Here is a 17182-nt window from a genome sequence, read left to right as displayed (position 1 = left end):
TGCCAAGAGCGCTGGTGCCTGAGGGGCAGGTCATAGGACAGGAGCTTACGAGAGCGCGTACCTCTTCCCATCTTGTGCACTCTATATTCCAGAGCCTGGACCAGAGTCCAGCAGTTAACGGAGGCTTGATAAACTCATGTTGAAGGTAAAGTCCAAACTGGAGTATCTCAGTGATACCATTTTCTTTTCAAGGGGGATGTGCTTCCAAGAGTCCCCGGTGCCACCAAAGGGAGCCTCAGTGTGTGTCTGCCTTCCTTCAGCTGTGAATTCCTCAAGGTCACCTGCTAGGCCCTCAAGGGTAGAGCTTATATACTAGCAAGTCTGCATGCCACAGTCTTGCCCAGAGTCTGTGCCCCACAAAGTCTGCTGAGTGGCTGTGCCCCAGGGCTGGCTGAGAAGGATGGCTGAGCTCTCATGAAAACAACAAGTCAAAAAGGCCTGGGGGGACACTTGACAGAGCATCTCATGCCCCTGGCTTTGCACTTGGGTGACCCAAGAGTGCTAAGAATCCAGAGTTAAGTGTGGAAGTGGGTGAACTATGAGCAGCTCACCTTCTTAACACCCCACACGGCCCCAAAGGGTATTTACCTGAGGTAGAGAGAAGCCATCCAGAGCATTCCCTGGGACACTGGTTGAAGAGAAAGATGGCGGGGAAGATGGGGGAGGAGATGACGAGGAAGATGAAAGAGGAGCAGGTTCCTTTGAAGGTGACATAGTTTTTTTGTTGTTCACTGGCGTCAAACCTACCGAGGAAAGAACACACTCTCCATTACAGAGCTCTTATTACCTTACTTTATCACAAAGAGATTTTAAGAGAAGCTCCAACTTGGTAAATAGAGTCAGAGGGAGGAAGGTGTTGGAGACTGATTGAGAGGCGCTGGTGCCCAGAGTTTTGACCTGAGGAGGAACGGGTGAGAAGTGGCAGCCTCCTGTGGGGGAATGGAGGTTGGAGGATGAAAAGTCTAGAAACAATCACACTTCACACTCCCATAAGGATGTTCCCGAAAGACGAAACAGGGAGTCTCCGGGACATCTCCTGGAAATGGATGCCTACTTCTAAATTTTCCCCTAAAGCCATCGTGGGTGGGGTCTGGGCTGCATTAAGTCACTTAGTCAACAAACCACCTGAGGCCTCTTCCCACAAAATGCCAGATCCTCAGCTGTGGGCGTGGGCAGGGTGGGCCACCGCGGATAATGAATCCGGCTCATCCTTCTCATGTGGGCGCCAAGGGGCTCTCCGATGAGATGGTTTGTTTGAGATTTTAAGAGAACACTAGGGAAGGAGGTTATAATGAGCATCAAATCATCTGAAGCATATGGCGTGGGATTTGTGCCAAGCTCCTGTTGGTCAGGGAACGAACGAGATGCAGTGTGTGTACTCAGAATGAAGTGAGAAAGGAGTGTGTGGCTGGGACCCCGAGGACACGCTGAATTCCGCCCTGTGGGAGCTGCAGTCCGTTGGTCTGGTAACTGCAGAATTGTGACAGCCATAGCCTGTAAGGTCAATCTCTCTCTCTCTCTCTGTCTCATGAGTTCACACACATGCCCTCTGGGAACCTTAAATCTAAAATTTCAAGAGCTTCACTTCTATAGCCGACCATCCCAATGATATGTCCTCTGAGGGATTCAGAAAATGCCACACTCTGTTTTGGAATTGTCCGCTCAGTGTATGACCCTTCAGTCCAGCCACCTCTCCTGTGAACCCTCCCAACAAACGAGTCTGCCTCCCAGAGACTTCCCAGAACCTATGTGTGTGTATACCCACTCCTATCAGACTCCCTGCCTGCGGCCACTCTGCTGACCCATTCCGAGTTCCCTCCACAGTATCCAACCTTCAGATGTTAGCTCACTTCCTAACCCAAGACAGTCCTCGGCCTCAGTTTCCCCAAAGCTCCTCCTGTGGAACCCATATAGACCAGGTCAACCGTACCCCCAGAGAAGCTCCTTCCAAACCCATCTGGGTTCTTCAGGATTCTGTCCTGCTTTCCTTATACATGCTGGCAAGTGTGTCAGAACACGTATCCCAGTCCTGGGCTCTGGAAAGACAGCCACCACACACATATGTTCCACAGGCTTCCAAAGTGAAGCCCTCCAGAATGCTTCTGAGGAAAAGATAACCCAGGGGAAGAGATCCGAGGGTGGCAGGAAGGAGCTGCTGGGAGAAGGTCCCACGCTGCCAGGAGCCGATGCAGGGGAGGCTGGCTGGCCTGTCACCCAAACCCCCATTGCAGCCCACAATTAGATGGTTCGAGCCTAAAAAGGCAAACGCTGTGAGTCAGTTGTTGCCTTGCTTCCTGTCTTCAGCTTGCCAAATTCCTGCCGAATTCCTCCTCCTCCTCTTCCTTGCCCCCTCATTCCCTTCCCTCAGCTACCTCCTGAATCAAACTCCTCAGCTTGTCTCGGAGTCCCCTCGGCTCAACAGACTGTTTCTTTGTTCCCCCTAGGAAATCTCTGGAACCTCTGACACAGAGCCAGGGACACCTTGGGAACCAAACCTGACAGGAAAGCCTTGGGGTTCATGAGGTCACGACCCAGGGCTGCTCCCTCTCTTCTTTTATTAATCCCTGCCCCCCACTCCCACCACGGGGGAGTCCTCTCTGCACACTCGTTCCTCATGCACTGACTTCAGGAGAACTGGGACAGAGCTCGAGGGGACACCTGCCCGTCAAACTGCCACCTGGGAGGGAAAGGCCAGAGCTACGCTGAGAGGCGACGGGAGATCTCACTGCCTGAGGTGGCTGATGTCTTTGGGTTCCCTCAGAGGATGCAAAGGGGACCTGGAGCCCCACACTGCTTCACACCCACACCAGCTGCCTGACATTTGCCTCACGTGAAAAATAAGACGGCTAGCATTGCTTCACGGGGAGGCCAAAATGGATAAAAAGTGGCGCCTGGGGTAGAACGCAAAGTCAATGCAGCACGCTAGCTAAATATGAACTCCAATCCCTCTTCCTCCCACACACACAAGTTGTGGCCAGTAATGACACCATTGAACCGACCTGTTCCAGAGGGGGCTGCGCACCCCTACCCTGGCAGGGATTTCTCTTAACTTGTAGGCTCAGGGATTCCTCATTCACCAACTCAGATCCTTCCCTGCAGGTTCCTTCTTGTTTCCCGTGGACGCTTGGCACGGTCCAGCCAGGCTGTCTCAGTCCCGGGTGCTGCCAGCCTTGCTGGTCCCATCACGCCAGGGCTTGATGAGCAGAGCAGGCCTGGGTTATGGCCCTCAAGCCCCCTTTGGCTCAGTTGCCTCTTCTCTGGGCCCTCTGGCAGTAACCTCTCACCTTGGCTCTAGAGGTCACTGAGACTACAGTCAGCAGTGGGAGGGTGAGAAGGTCACTGACACAGCTCCCTCTGTCCTCCCACCAGTGCTGGGGCCAGAACTAGCCTTGACCGGGCAGTGAATGGACGCAGGAGACGGCGCCCCGGGTTCTGCTCCTTACTACAGTAGGACCAGTGCTGCCCCCTGGGGTTTCCTCTTGGGCAAAGTGAAGATGACAAAACGACGCTGTGAGGATTCTTACAAAGACGGGGATTCCAGGGTGAAGCTTCCCAGAATTTGGAGTTTAGGTAATGCTCCAGTCTCCCAAGGTCTCAGAGCGCCCTCTAGGGGCAGCTTCCTGCACAGGCGGAGCCCATGGGCTCCGTTTGTTTCTGCACCAGGTCCAGCCACCTCATTCCTTGGTTCCTGTATTTGTTCACTCATTTATACTCATTCATTTAGCAAGCAATGACTGGACACCTCCTCTGGGCCAGGCCCATAGAAACGACCCCAACTGAAGGCCTGCCCTCAAACCAGCTTTTACATACACTTGAGAACCAACATCTGGGATAACTAGAGACATGCCGATGCCCTCAGGGGCATCCCAGAAACCATGCTGCTGGTTAGCTGTCCTCTCTCTCCCGTGCCTCCTCCAGCATCCCCTACCCTGCTACCAGGGGCCCCCACCAGACTCACTGCTCGTACCCCGAGGAATCTCTCAAGGGCAAAGTAGAGCCCCTTGTACTAGCGGCACTCAGTGAAGTCAGCTGTTAGCACTGGGTGAAATCCGTACCCAAACGGACCGCCCCACCCCACAGAAGCAGAATTCCCGTAATCTGAGGAGGGGCTGGTGGGGAAGGGGAAATGGAGTGACCTGGGCACTCAGTAAACATTAAATTCCCCCTTTTCTTGTCACCCTCAGTGCCTGAGACTGCAAGATGATTCCACAGTCATTTCAGGGTGCCCTGGGTGGGGTGGCTTGCCGGTGTGCCACTGTAGTCCAGCTCCAGAGGCACCCATTATCCCAGCCTCACCCAAGGGAGGGGAGGCCTCGAATCTGAGGGTTGCTAGGAGAATGAATGACTCATGGGCCAGGAGTCCACACTGACTCAGAAGGAAGGAGCCAACTAACTAGTGCTCTGTTCCAACTTCAACAATGGCTCCTTTTAGAAACTTTTGTCTAACCCAAGGCTTTCCTGGGTCCACCTCTCCCAGAGCAAAGCCCAGAGAGAGAGTGTGGGGGCAGGGGAAGGTGGAAGGGGGACTTGGAGATGGATTAGAGGGCCCGGGAAGGGATGTCTGCCCTGTAAGGGAGGCCCCACAGCAACTGCAGCCAGCCCCAGAATGCGGTGCCCCCATGAGTGGGGATGCTGCGCCCCCTAGTGGTATATCCAGATGCCTTGGTGTCCGTTGTAGTCACTGGTCCTCACCCAACCCTGTTCTTCGCAGGGATGCTGGGATCAAAGCCTGCTCAGAGAAAGAAGCAGGTGTGTCTGTACGGATGGGTGTGTGCATGGATGTGGGTGCGGCTTCCTTCACTGCTATGCCCATGACTACATGAGGTCATTCAGCTGATTTGTCAATCCATCTCGAGTGCACAGAATGAAAACACATAGAAGCTCTGGGTCTCGGTTTCCTCATCTGTGTTTCAAAAAGCTTGCAGCCAATCATTACTAATACCCTTCCAGGTGCAACAGCAGAGCTCTAAGGCTCCATGATTCCACACTGGGGAGCTGAAGGAGAAAGAAAGGTCCTAAATCCTTGGAAAATGCTTCCTCGAGTCAGCAGTGGAAACAGTCAACCTTCTATTTCTTTCCTTGCCCCTAACATCCCAGAGGCCAGGTCAGAGAGGACACGCATGGAATGAGAACAGCTGCCCCTGAGAATTGACCAGAAGACACTGCCCATGCCTCTCCCGGCCCACTCCCAGAGAGCTCATGACTCACTCGACTGGAATTTTCTTCTCCAGCTCTGGTATTTGCTGGGACTTGGAGACTGGAAGCTACTGGCCCGTTGCAGAGCTGTGGTAGAAAAAAAGAAAGGGGGAGAGAAGACAGGGAGGGAGGAAGTTAAACTTACAGGAAAACTATGGGGTTTTCTCCTGTGGCACATTTTATAGACTAATAGTCATAATTGACTGAACCCCTTCCTTTTCCAGACTGCATCTTCCCATCCCTACGACACATACCTCTCACCTTTTTATTTGGTCTCATATTGAGACCCTGCTTTGGGACAGGTACGGTGATCATTCAGAAAATGCCTCAAATTATGAGCCATCATTCTAACTCACCCATAACTAACATACATGTGTCCCTGTGTATGTGCACACATGTATTCACACATGCCCATATATACGCGTGCTTTTGTGCACACTTGTATGCTCATTTTCAGCAAAGCAGTTCTTCAAAGCTGGTCTCACATCAACGTCCCATATATGGAGCAGACAAACCGGAGTTGCTCTCAATGAAGCCTGGAAGCTCCAGGAAGTTCTACCTCCTCTCCCCCTCCCCTACAAAGCCTCCCAAACCCTTCAGGAACCAGGATTCCACAGACCGCGTACTGAAGAACCTCCACTCAGGTGGGTCTTGAGAATTAGCTGAGCGAGATGAATATCATATGCAGAAGAACATGGCCTTGGCCTTTCAGGGTGGGAGAGATGCGCATGTACCCCATTCCCACTCTGGGCCCTCAGATTTGGTCTCAGGCTCCGGGTCCCTGTGGCAGTTCCTTCAGAGAACCTCTCCTTCAGAGAAAGAATGGGGAACCGCATGCACACAGGTGGGACAAGGGGGCGTGGAAGGAAAGAACGCCCCAGGAGTGATGTGGGTGTGGGGGAACGGGGTCGGGGAGGTTTGAAGCCAAGGCCCAGCCCTCTCTTGGTAAGAAATCCTGGGTCCCACACCCTGCCAGTGCTCAGAACTGGGCGTCAGCGCTCATTAGCCAGACTGTGGGGTGCAGATGGCAATCCAATCCCTTCTGGGGGCTTCTCTTCCTTGGGACAAGATATGCCAGCTCCTTCGGCCCCTGACTCCCCTCTTTTCCTTACTGTGGAGACCACATGATCCTGTTCTGTCTGGTGGGTTCTTTGTCCCACAGGCCTCCTGTCATATCGAAGCCACGGGTTTGAGGGGGAGCTCTGTGGAGGGGTCCAGGGCCCAGACTCCTGGGCTGTTTGGGCCTGTTCCTCCCTTCTGCAGGTGCAGGGCAGGGTCAGCCTGGCTGGACAGTGTGCAGCAGGGGCAGGCGGGCCTCTGGGAAAGCTACCTCCTGCCGACCATTACTACAGCCCCTCCGTCTGCTGGTGGAGAAATTTCCTGAGAAATGTAGAAGGCAGCGTCAGGCTCCTATTTTATTGCTTCTCCTCAGCCTTTTCACTTTGTGGAATGGAACTTATTAAAAGTGGCTAAAATTCACAAGCGATTTTCCATTGCTGGTGTTTATAGGACACACATGTGCACATTTTTAACCACAATAGGAACAACAGGGTGGGTAGCAATGATTCGATCCAGTCATTTTGAGCAGCATAAAGCAAGCCCGGTTCCCTTTTTCATCTTATATTTTATTTATATTTATTTTTAGGGAGCGCTTTTGGAGCTCTTACTGCATGACCCACTCCAAAAGGAGTAAGGGGTAAGTATTTTGCCATATGGTATTAATGATAATAATAATACTGCTTTATTGTTACAGACTATCAGTATGCCCTGTAGGTCATCAGACCATCCCTGTTGTCAAATTATTGCCAGAAAAAAAAAAAAATGGAGAAATACCAATTTTTCTAAAGCAGAATAAGATGGGGGCAGTCTGCCCCACAGCTCTAACTGATTTACGCCCCAAACTCACGCGATTGATTCATTTAATTGTTTCAGTGTGCACGTCACAACAAACTGACACAGACAGGCCCTCTTGGAAGCTGCTCTCCTGTGATCCCCGAAGTATAGGATGTGGCCCCCCCTGCATGGGAGCAGATGGGGCGCTTCCATAAAATGCACCTACTTCGTTCCAAGCTAGACCCACCAGAACGGAATCTCTGTAGGTAGGAACCTACGTATCTGCCTTTTAAACAAGATTTCAAAGATCCACTGAACGGTGTTTTAGGGGAGCATTACTGAACCTTTTCCACTGAGCCCTGATAATACAGGGTTTAAATTCTATTTCAGGCCATCCTCTTGGGGATGCTCTGTACTAAAGAACCTTGAGGATACAGTAGCTTCCTCGATGAGCCGAGGTAGTCCCAGAAGTCATGGAGAAACACTATGTAACACAAAAGGTACCATTTTTGTCACGTTAGAGGCGAGCTTGGTGCCGTAAGATCATTCACGCTGTTGTTCAACCATCACCACTATCCACCTCCAGAACTTCTTCATCCCAAACTGAAACTCTGTACCCACAAATCTAACCCCCCACTTTCCTACCCCCGGACTCTCTCTACGAATTTGACTATTCCAGGTGCCACACAGACGTGGAATCATGTAATGCTTGTTCTGGCTTGCGTGTCTGGCTTACTTCACTCAGCATCATGTCTGCAAGGTTCATCCACGTTGGACCATGTGTCAGAGCCTCCTTCCTTTCTAACACTGAATAATAGTTCATTAGATGGATGTCGCCCAATTTGTTTATCCACTCACCACTTGGTGAATCTGGGGGTCATTTCCCCCTTTGGCAATTGTAAATAATGCCGGATGAGCACGGGTGTGCAAACCAGGAGTCTTCTTAAAGCAGGTTGGCCAGGTTGGCCTGGTTTGGTATTCCCTTGGCTCAGCTCTGAGCCATTTACTCAAGTGAAAACGGTGGTGAGTGATCAACCCTATAGGATCTGGTAAAGTAACCGATTTATCATAACTAGCCACACAAACCACAGCTCTGAGACCGTGCTGGAGGTTTTAACCTTTACAATGGGGTCTGCCTAGCAATGATCAAAAATGTGATGCATGACAGTGAAATCAACAAAAGTTCGCTTGAAAGTCATGCAGCCTGTCCACGTCTCTGTCTACTCTGTATTTTATCCTGGAATTAAGCTGGACTCTTAGAAACAAAAGTCTTTGGCCACACTGCCTTAATGTCTTGACCCAGCCCCATCTCCCTGGAAGAACTCCTCTTACTAAGTCGTGGGTGATCGTGATGCCCTCGACGGCCAGGCAGGGATGCTGTACAAGACAGCCTCACCCAGGACATGAACTCATGCGTCTCCCAGTGCTGTCTGTTTGACACGAAGCACTAGGGAAAGGGCTACCAGATCTGGAACTTGCCACAAACCAATATGTTGTTTTTCTCATGAACAGTGAGAACAATGATTGTGTTTCATTTTTAACTCTGGCTGCCAGAAAACTCAGGATCAAATTTATGATTCCCCTAGAGCAACTGCTTAGGACCACAGTCTGCCTCTCTGGGGTTTCTACCTCCTAAAATCATTTGGTTAACCCTGATCTTGAGGATTTATCTTTTAGAGAGAGAGAGAGAGAGAGAGAGAGAGAGATGTAGAATTTTGTTTTATGTCTTTCTTGTAAATTGCCTAAGATCCCCTGGCAATTGAGGAGCAAGGAGAAACAGAGGGAAGGAATGAAAGGCAGGCAGGCTTCATATCTGTAAATGAGGAGGCTGGAGCCCAGGGAGACAGAGGCCAAGCCTGAGCAGACAGAGGCAGGCTGCCCCAGCCGGGCAGGGGGTAGTGTTCTGTTCACTGGCCATGCTAAGCCCTTCCAGACCACACCACAATGCTATTGAGCAAATATGTTCGGATGACAATTGTCCCCCTTTTTTTTTGAAAGCTCACAAGGAAGGTAAATCCAGAGTTTCTAAGAGGCCTGCCTCAGCCCTGGTTTTCCTGGGAAACCAACCCTAGGTTCGGGTGGAAATTCTGCTCTCTGCCACCAGAGGGATGTGCAGGACAAGCTGAGTCCTGACTGTCCCAGGGCAGCCAAGGCCGCTGGTGCCTAAGGTGGCAAGTTTCTGTTAGCCTGCTTCTTTCCACCCCGAGCTCGCAAGCTGCCGTTGGCCAAGTCAAAACATTCAAGGCCACCTTTATTTAAAAAAAACTGGCTGCTAAAGACAACTTTCTAGGGTCTGGAGGCCCTTGGCCCTGGGCCACACAGCTTACCAGCTGTGAGACTTAGGGAAAACACAGTCTGTTTGCTCACGGGTAAAAGGGTGAGCTTACTTACCCCACAGGGTCGTCCTGAGGATGAAATGGGGCCACGTATGGGAAAACCCTCAGCTGTTAAAGGTGCTTAGTAGAAGTGCATTTATTACTGTGTAAACTTCTAGGGCATTCCGCATGTTCCAAGCATGCTAATGCCCTGTGCTGCTCCTGGCTGCCTGTGGTCCAATGGCAGCTAAGCCCCATCCTTCCCTACTGGGCTACGGAACACCAGATGGGCCCCTAAGGAGATATGGCAAGAGGAGACTGTCCCAGGCAAGAGGGTGCTGGAGTCCCCTTATCTCCGCCAGCCTGGGACACACAACAGTCAGTCAGCCCCTCTGCCCCCTGCCCACCTGAGATTCCAAAGCTTCTCTGGGGAAAGAAGGCTGGGCCTGGGTCACTCCCACTTACACCCCAGCCCTGCTGCCCTTAAGCCCGAGGGCTGGACCTGTCACTGGATCCTCTGTGGTAAAAAACTGGCTGTGGGGAGTCTCTGTTCCTTCCCCATTTGCCAGGACCAAGCAAGCCTGGCCCCCACCCAGGCAAGCTCCCTGCTCACCGTGCACAGCTTGTGACTCCTCAGGGCACCATGGTGAGACTTTCCTGGTCGAGACCTCTCTCAGGGAGCTGTGCCTGGTGAGGCGCTCCGGGAAGGGCGGGGTTTCTGGCCGCGGGGGGCTCTCCTCATGGGGTTGGGCACTGGAAGCCTCACTGCCGCGGCAGTCTGGCTCTGCCTCGGAGCTGGAAGGAGGAAGCACAGGGTGGGTGAGTGGGGAGCCCTGCAGGTCACATCCCACACCCCACTGTGCCCTGCCTGTCACTGTCTCCCACAGACCACGGCACTCTGGGGCAGTGAGAGTGGTTTTGTCACCTCTGCACCCCAAGCCCAGTCACAGGCTTTGTTATGGGCTGAACTGTGCTCCCCCAAATTCATATGAAGTCAGAACACCTAGGACCTCAGAAGGTGACTGCACTTAGAGATTGGGGCTTTAAGGAGGTAAGCGAGTTAAAATGAGGTCATTAGGGTGAGCCCTAATCCAACAGGGCTGGTGTCCTTACAAGAAGAGGAAATTTGGACAGGCATAGAAGAAAACATCCCATGAACATGGGGTCAGCCATCGACAAACTGAGGAGAGGGGCCTGGAACAGATCCTTCCCCCTCGTGGCTCTCAGGGGGAACCAGCCGTGCCGGCACTTGATCTCAGACTCCCAGCTTCTAGAACTGTGAGAAAGCACGTCTCTGTTGTTCAAGCCACCCGGTCCGTGGTACTTTCCGGAGCCCTAGCAAACAAATACTGGCGTGGATCCAAGCAGGAGAATGAAGCCCCCATGAACATATGTTGACATGCTTGTGCGACGGCTGGTCTACCTGCCTTCAGCCATCCTTCAGCGTGACTCCTCAGCTCTCTGGGGCAAAATGAGCTTATCATTTAGGACCTGGTCCTAAAATGTTAGGTATTTGAGTGCTGCTCATGTCCTATGGGAACGGACGGGAGGAAAAAGGCTTCGGGGTTGGAGGGGGAGTCTGGAAGCTGGGCCTTGAATGACGGGCCAGAATTTGTGTGGCAGAGAAGTGGAAGTGGTGTGTCCTCAGCAGCAGGGACAGCACAGGCACAGTTCCCTGGGGGCCTAGGGAGGTGCCAACCTATAGGGCTGTGACTATTTACTGTCTGTGTATGTAAGTCAGCACACATCTTCCCACTGGGCCACTGCTCATTCATCTCTGTGCTCTGGTGGACTTTCCATCCATCCCAGGGCCCAAACCTGCCCGCCACAGTATCCCAGGGCTCTTCACCGATGGGTCCCAGAGGCAGTAGTACCCATTGGAGGTCTACCTTGAGACCTTGGGACATGGACATGGACAGATGGTCGTAGGCCGAGGTCCTCTGTAACCAGGAGTTCCACATGTGGATATAGCCTCCTTGTGGATGCTTGTAAATCCAAAATGCAAAGAGGCAACAGCAGAGACTGGCTACTTGAGTTCTGGGCTCCAACCTTGCCTGGAGAGAGGACTACCCTTGGACTTCCCAGCCAGAGGAGCCAAAGTATTTGCTTTGTTACTTAAGCTAGCTTTGGGTTTCTGTCTCTCACAATGAACATGGTCCTGCCTAACTGAGCTCTAGAAGGCTGTATGAGACTTGGGGCAGGGCCTTCCTTCTCTGGGCCTTGCCTTTTATCTCAGTGACTGCAGAGGGCACTCCGAAGCAGAGGTGCTCACGCTGACATGTGGTTAGAATCACCTATGGGACATGCTAAAATAAAATGTACGTTCCCAGGCCTCTCTTCCAGAATCTGAAGGCTCCAGACTTCATGAACTAACTAGCTGTCTGCACGGCGGTATCCATAGTCATCCCTCACATTCTTCCCACACCTAATCCAGTCAGGTTTCTGATCCTCTTATTGGAAAAACCAGAGGTCACTCCTTCAGCTCATCCATGCTCATCTGAAACAGTGAACCACACTCTCCATCCTGAAACTTCTTTCTTCTCTTAGCTTCCATAACTCAGCCTCTCTTGGTTTCTCTCCTTCCTGGGTTTTGCCAGCATCTTCTCTGCTTGCCCACTGAGTGTTCAAATGCCCTGGGGCCCTCATCCAGGCTCAGCTCTTCTTTATCTAGGAGAAGATAGCCTCTTTTTTTTTTTTTTTCCTGAAGAAACATTTTTACTCCACAGGTGACTCATCAACTCCCTTGGCTTTCATAGCCTCTATGTGCCACTGGCCCCTAAATCCTGTCTTTAGTTCTGCCTCGCAGAAACTTCTCTGTTCTACTGCTTGCTTGGCAACTGTGCAAAGACATCTCAAACCCCACAGGTCCAAAAGGCTACTCTTGATTTTCTCCACAGATCTGCATCTTTCCCCAAATCTTGTCCTCCTCAAGGCTACTCTAGAAATGACTGTACCTTTCATGCAGCACGTGGCGCAAAGTCTGGGAGTCACCCTTGGGCTTATTCTCACCTTCACGTTTAGTCCATTAGCAAATCTCCTCCCCTGCTCCCAACCTTGGTCCAAGTCCCTCATCTCTTACCTGCACCACAGGCTCCCACCGGGCCTCCCTGCCTCCCTCCCACCCACCTCTGCCCCAAGCATTTTCTGTACCAAGCAAGCCCTGCTGATCTTTGGAAATCATAAATAAGATGTCACTCTCTGACTTAAGAATTACCTAATGGCTTTCAATAGGACCTGTAATAAAGTTTAAAGTCCTGGTCCTATCTTACTCAGCCTTACTCCGGCCTTACTTTCTGGTATATCTTACTCTTCTTCCCCTCCTTGTGTGCCAGCCAGGTTAGAAGACATCAGGCCCACAGTTGCTGCAGGACCTATGTACTCCACTGCTTGGATGCCGCTTTGTCAGTCTTCACATGGCTGTCCCTTCTTGTCAGCAATTCTCAGGTTACATGTCACCTCCTCATGCAAGCTGTGGTTGATTGTTTGCAGAGTGCCGGCAATCATTCCCCTCCTGGAGCCACACCCTTTTTCATTGGAACTTAGCAGCTCCTCCCATAATGGCAGAGCCAATTTCCCCACCCCTTGAATCTGAGCTGGACTTGTGACCATGCAGACGTGATAGAACAACCAAGACCTCAAGAGACTTGGCATGATTGTACCTTCTCACAGGACCATGTGAATAAGCACAGGTTGCCTGGCCTGTTGGAGGATGAAAGACCCATAGCCCAGTAGCCTCCTGGCACCCCAGCTGACAGCTAGCCATGTTCTAGAAGTGGGACCCTGCTGGTCCAAACACACAGGAGTCCACTGAGACCAGAAGAACTGCAGGACTGAGCCTGACTGAATTGCTGGCCCACAGAATCGTGAGTAGAATAAGCAGTGGCTGTTGGGTGCTTTGTTACTCAGCATGATGATGAGAACAGATAACTGATACAAAGGCCTTTCTTGGGTTCCTGATTGAAACTAGCTAACTAGTCACTATCATAAACTCCTGTTTTGTTTTTCCACCTGTAACAAAGGTGAGATTTCTCCTGTTAACTATTTACTTGTTTGCTGACTGTCTACCCAGCTTGAACAAGAGCCCTGTGAGAGCAAGGCTTTTGTCTTGTGTGGGTCACTGCTATATCCTCAGAATCTAGTACATACTGAGCCATTGGTCCCTCTTGCTGGTTGACCTCCTGGATGAATTCGGTATCTGGGGGCGGCCTGGAGTCGGCACTCCTGATGACCACTCTGGGTGGTTCTAGTAATGGCGGTAAGGATGGCATTCTGAGAAATACTCATCTAGGGCAGCAGGGCTTCACTTCTCATGCCTTCTCCTGCCCCTGGCCCAGCCTCCCCATCACCGTGCACTGCCATCTTACATTTTACTGTGACAGTGATGCCCACGCGGCACCCCTTGCTGCAGCCTACATCGCAACTGCCTTTTGGGGAGAAGACAGTGGGGCCAGAGCCTGTCCTTTCTCTGAGAAAACAGCAATTTCTAACACTTATAGTGCTTATTATATGCCGAACATTGTTCTACATGCTTTATGTATGTTAATTGTTAGATCCTTACGATTGTCCATGAGACAGCTGATACCACTGTCTCCATTTTACGGGTGAGAATATAAAGGCACAGAGAGGTCACATGGTCAGTGAGTGGAGAGGAAACTAGTCCATGAATGCTGTAGCTCTTGTCCAATCCCTCTTCTGTCCCCATCCTGCAGCAACCTGAGCATACCTGCTGTCATCACTGGTGACCAGGACACGCACAGCCATCATCTCTTGTCCAACTACGTCCTCCCCAGGGCTGATCTTCACTGAGGTCCATTCAGAGTGCAGGAGAGAGGTAGCTTCACCTTCCATATCACTGGGCTCTGGCTCCAGAACACTCTTGGGCTTCTTGGGGGAGGTTGGCTCATCTGCTGGGAGGAGAAGAGGGTCTAGAGAGATGATGGGAATAAATGGGCCCTACAGGATACCTGCTTCCTATCCAGAAGATTGGGCAGGCTGCTGGGGATGGGGAGGTGGGCAGGGAAGCAGGCTTTGGGTCTACTTGGACACTCTAAGACTGACCTTCTTGTCCTCTGTTTCTACCATTTAGTCTACCAGATGCCCCAGGATTTAGAGCACCTCTGTGTATAGGACATGAATACACACATCTCATTTAGTCCCATAAAAGGGTCCTGAAATGTTCAGAGGGACCACCCAGGCCCAATCTCTAGACCGCCACTGTCAAAATCAGTGTCCAACATACTGCTAAACCTGGTGGCAACTTCTCCATTCTTGTCTTGACACGTCAGAAGCATTTGACCCAGTGGTTCATTCTCTCCTTCTAGAAACAGCTCTTCTCTCAGCTTCTAGGATAACACAGCCCAGCTCTCTTCTCTGCAGTGGTTGCTCTCCTTCCCTCCTTGTTTCTGTGCTGGGTATACCTTTCCCTGCACACACACCTCCCCCCAGCCCCCCGACCTGGTAACATTGGAAGGCCCCAGGGCTGTCTTTGAATCTCTTCTCTTACTCATGCCCGTGATAATCTCATTTGGTCTCCTGGTTTCAAATAACCCTAGATAACAATGACTCACTCCTACATCTGTATTTCCAGCCTGGACATTTCCTCTGAATCTAGGCTTATATATTCCATTGCTGCCTTGGCCTCTCCACATGGATGTCTAGTGGACACATCAGACTCATGTCTGAGCGGAGCTCTTCAGCCACACCGCTCCCCAACCCTGCTTCCCCCACAGCCCTCCCCATCTTGGTCAATGGTGACCTTGGCCTTCCTGCTGCTCAAGTCAAACGCTTTCACAGCATCCTTGACTTCTCTTGTTCTTTCATTCTTCACTCAAATCATCAGCCAATCCTGCTGGTTCTACCTTCAAAATGGGTCAGGAATCCAGCCACCTGTCACTGCCTCCTCTGCTACCACCCTGACCAAGCCACTGGGTCTCCCTGCTTTCCTTCTTGCCATACTCCCCCTGCCACTCCCCTGTCTTCTCAGCACAGCCACCCAAGTAACTGTCCAATGCAAGTCAGATGATGCTCCCCTGCTCCACACCCTCCAATGTCCCCTGTGACCTCATCTCCCACTACTGCCCTGCTCTCTGCTCTGATCACGTGGCCAACCTACTGTCCCCCCATCTCAGTCCTGTGTACCGCTCCTGCCTCTTCCTAGGAGATGCTATCCCTGGACAGCTTCCTGCAGGCCTTGCTCACTCACTGCCTCAAGTCTTTGGTCAAATGGCACCTTCTCCCTGTCATCCTATTTTAACTGCAACCCATGCCCTCAGCACTCTCTATTCCTCCTTACTTTTATTCATAACGTATCTCTAATAAACTCTGTAACTTTCTCTTTTGTTTATTGTGTCTCTCCCATGACTAGGACATAAGCAGTGATTTGTGTCTGTTTCCTTTCTTGCTAGAATGGTACCAGGTAAGGAGTAGATGCTTGATGAATGCCTGTTGAATGAATCAATGAATGAGTGAGCAAAACAGGCCACCTGAGGCCAGGTCCATTTTGGCCACAAACTCAGCTGGGTGGCCCTTTCTCTGGTCACAGTGGGACAGGTGTCTCTTCTTTTGATGGCTGACACCTCCCTCCTCACCAACCCCTCTCCAAGGACCATCACCTCCTCTTCCCTGTGCCATTGACGCCTATGTCTACCGGACCTTTTCCATCAGTATTTGCATGTGCTGAAGCCTCTCCCATTTTAAGGAAACTATTTTTAACCCAATTCCCATGTCTGGCGCCTAGCCAACCCTTCTTCCTCTTCTCCCTCCTTACCAGCCAATCATCTTGGAAGAGTCTCCTGCTCTCACTTTTTCCCTGTGCACCTTCCCTCACTCAACTCCTCAGTCCCCTACAATCCTGCCTATGTCTCCATGACTCCCAAACTGTGTCCCCCCAAAGCCCTTCAGTGGCCTCCTTATTGCTAAATCCAATTCACAAGCTCTGGAGTCCTCCTGCAGCTGCTGCAGCCCTCAGCCCTCCCTGCTCTGGGCCACCCTGTTCTCTCGCCCTCTCCCTGGCTCCTCCATCTCAGCCACCCAGTCTCTAAGCCCTAAATGTTGGGTTCTTCCCACCTCCACCAGCAGGAGGCTGGCAACTCTCTAACTACATTTACCATCGATGAAGATAACTCAAGAGATTTTTATTTTTATGTGAAATGCCTCATGCTTTAAAAATATTGTACAAATCAAACAAAACATATCTCCAGGCACATGCGGCCAGTGGGTGGCCAGCTTGCCACTCTCGGCATACGTGCACGCTTGCTTGTGCGTGCGCATTTGCACACTTCTGCATGGGTGTGGCTATGCGTGAGAGGCACTGGTAGAACAGGTGTGTAACTGGATGCTTGGCTCTGTAGTAGTAGCTGTAATAATATATTAATAATAGGAGCAGCTGACTTTTATTGAGCACTTTTATGGAGAAACGTTTTAAGTGTTTAAGGCGTATTAAGTCTATTAAACTTCAGAGAACCTTCTAGACAAGGATTATTATCCCCATTTTGCTGATGAAAAAACAGGTGCACAGAAAGGTTAAGACATCAGAGGACAGGGATCCGTCTGTATGGCTATGAGCAGAACAGAACCATAGACACCAATGTACGTGACCTTTATTCTGGGAGTTTGGGCTGGATTATGTTCCTGTTTTTCATCCCCTCTCCATAACAGAGCTGTGCTTTTTCTTCTGTGACCTTGCAGTCCTTCCTACAAGGGGTGGTTGGTAGGCCTCCTTGCCCAACTGACGTGGGACTTGGCTGTGACACTTGCTTTGCCCAGTGGAAACGAGTGGATGTGACGTGAGCAGTGGCTTCAAATGACCTTGCTGTTTGGCTAGTACACCCACACTCTTG

The 17182-nt window shown here is 51.2% G+C and overlaps 1 protein-coding gene across 4 annotated transcripts in view; it reads right to left on the bottom strand.

Annotated features, from left to right (window-relative positions):
- Nucleotides 1–17182, bottom strand: part of LOC116600015 (F-actin-monooxygenase MICAL2) — a 212235-nt gene that overhangs the window by 51208 nt on the left and 143845 nt on the right. For all 4 annotated transcript variants that reach the window (XM_032359953.1, XM_032359954.1, XM_032359952.1 and 1 more), the window contains 4 exons: nt 14068–14251; nt 9958–10139; nt 5209–5283; nt 589–743 (listed from right to left, as the gene is read on the bottom strand). In XM_032359953.1, the coding sequence (XP_032215844.1) occupies nt 589–743; nt 5209–5283; nt 9958–10139; nt 14068–14251 (596 nt within the window). The remainder of the gene's footprint in view (nt 1–588; nt 744–5208; nt 5284–9957; nt 10140–14067; nt 14252–17182) is intronic.

Source organism: Mustela erminea, chromosome 9, assembly GCF_009829155.1.
Source record: "Mustela erminea isolate mMusErm1 chromosome 9, mMusErm1.Pri, whole genome shotgun sequence".
Lineage (NCBI taxonomy): Eukaryota > Metazoa > Chordata > Mammalia > Carnivora > Mustelidae > Mustela > Mustela erminea.
This window is presented reverse-complemented; position numbering and strand designations above follow the sequence as displayed.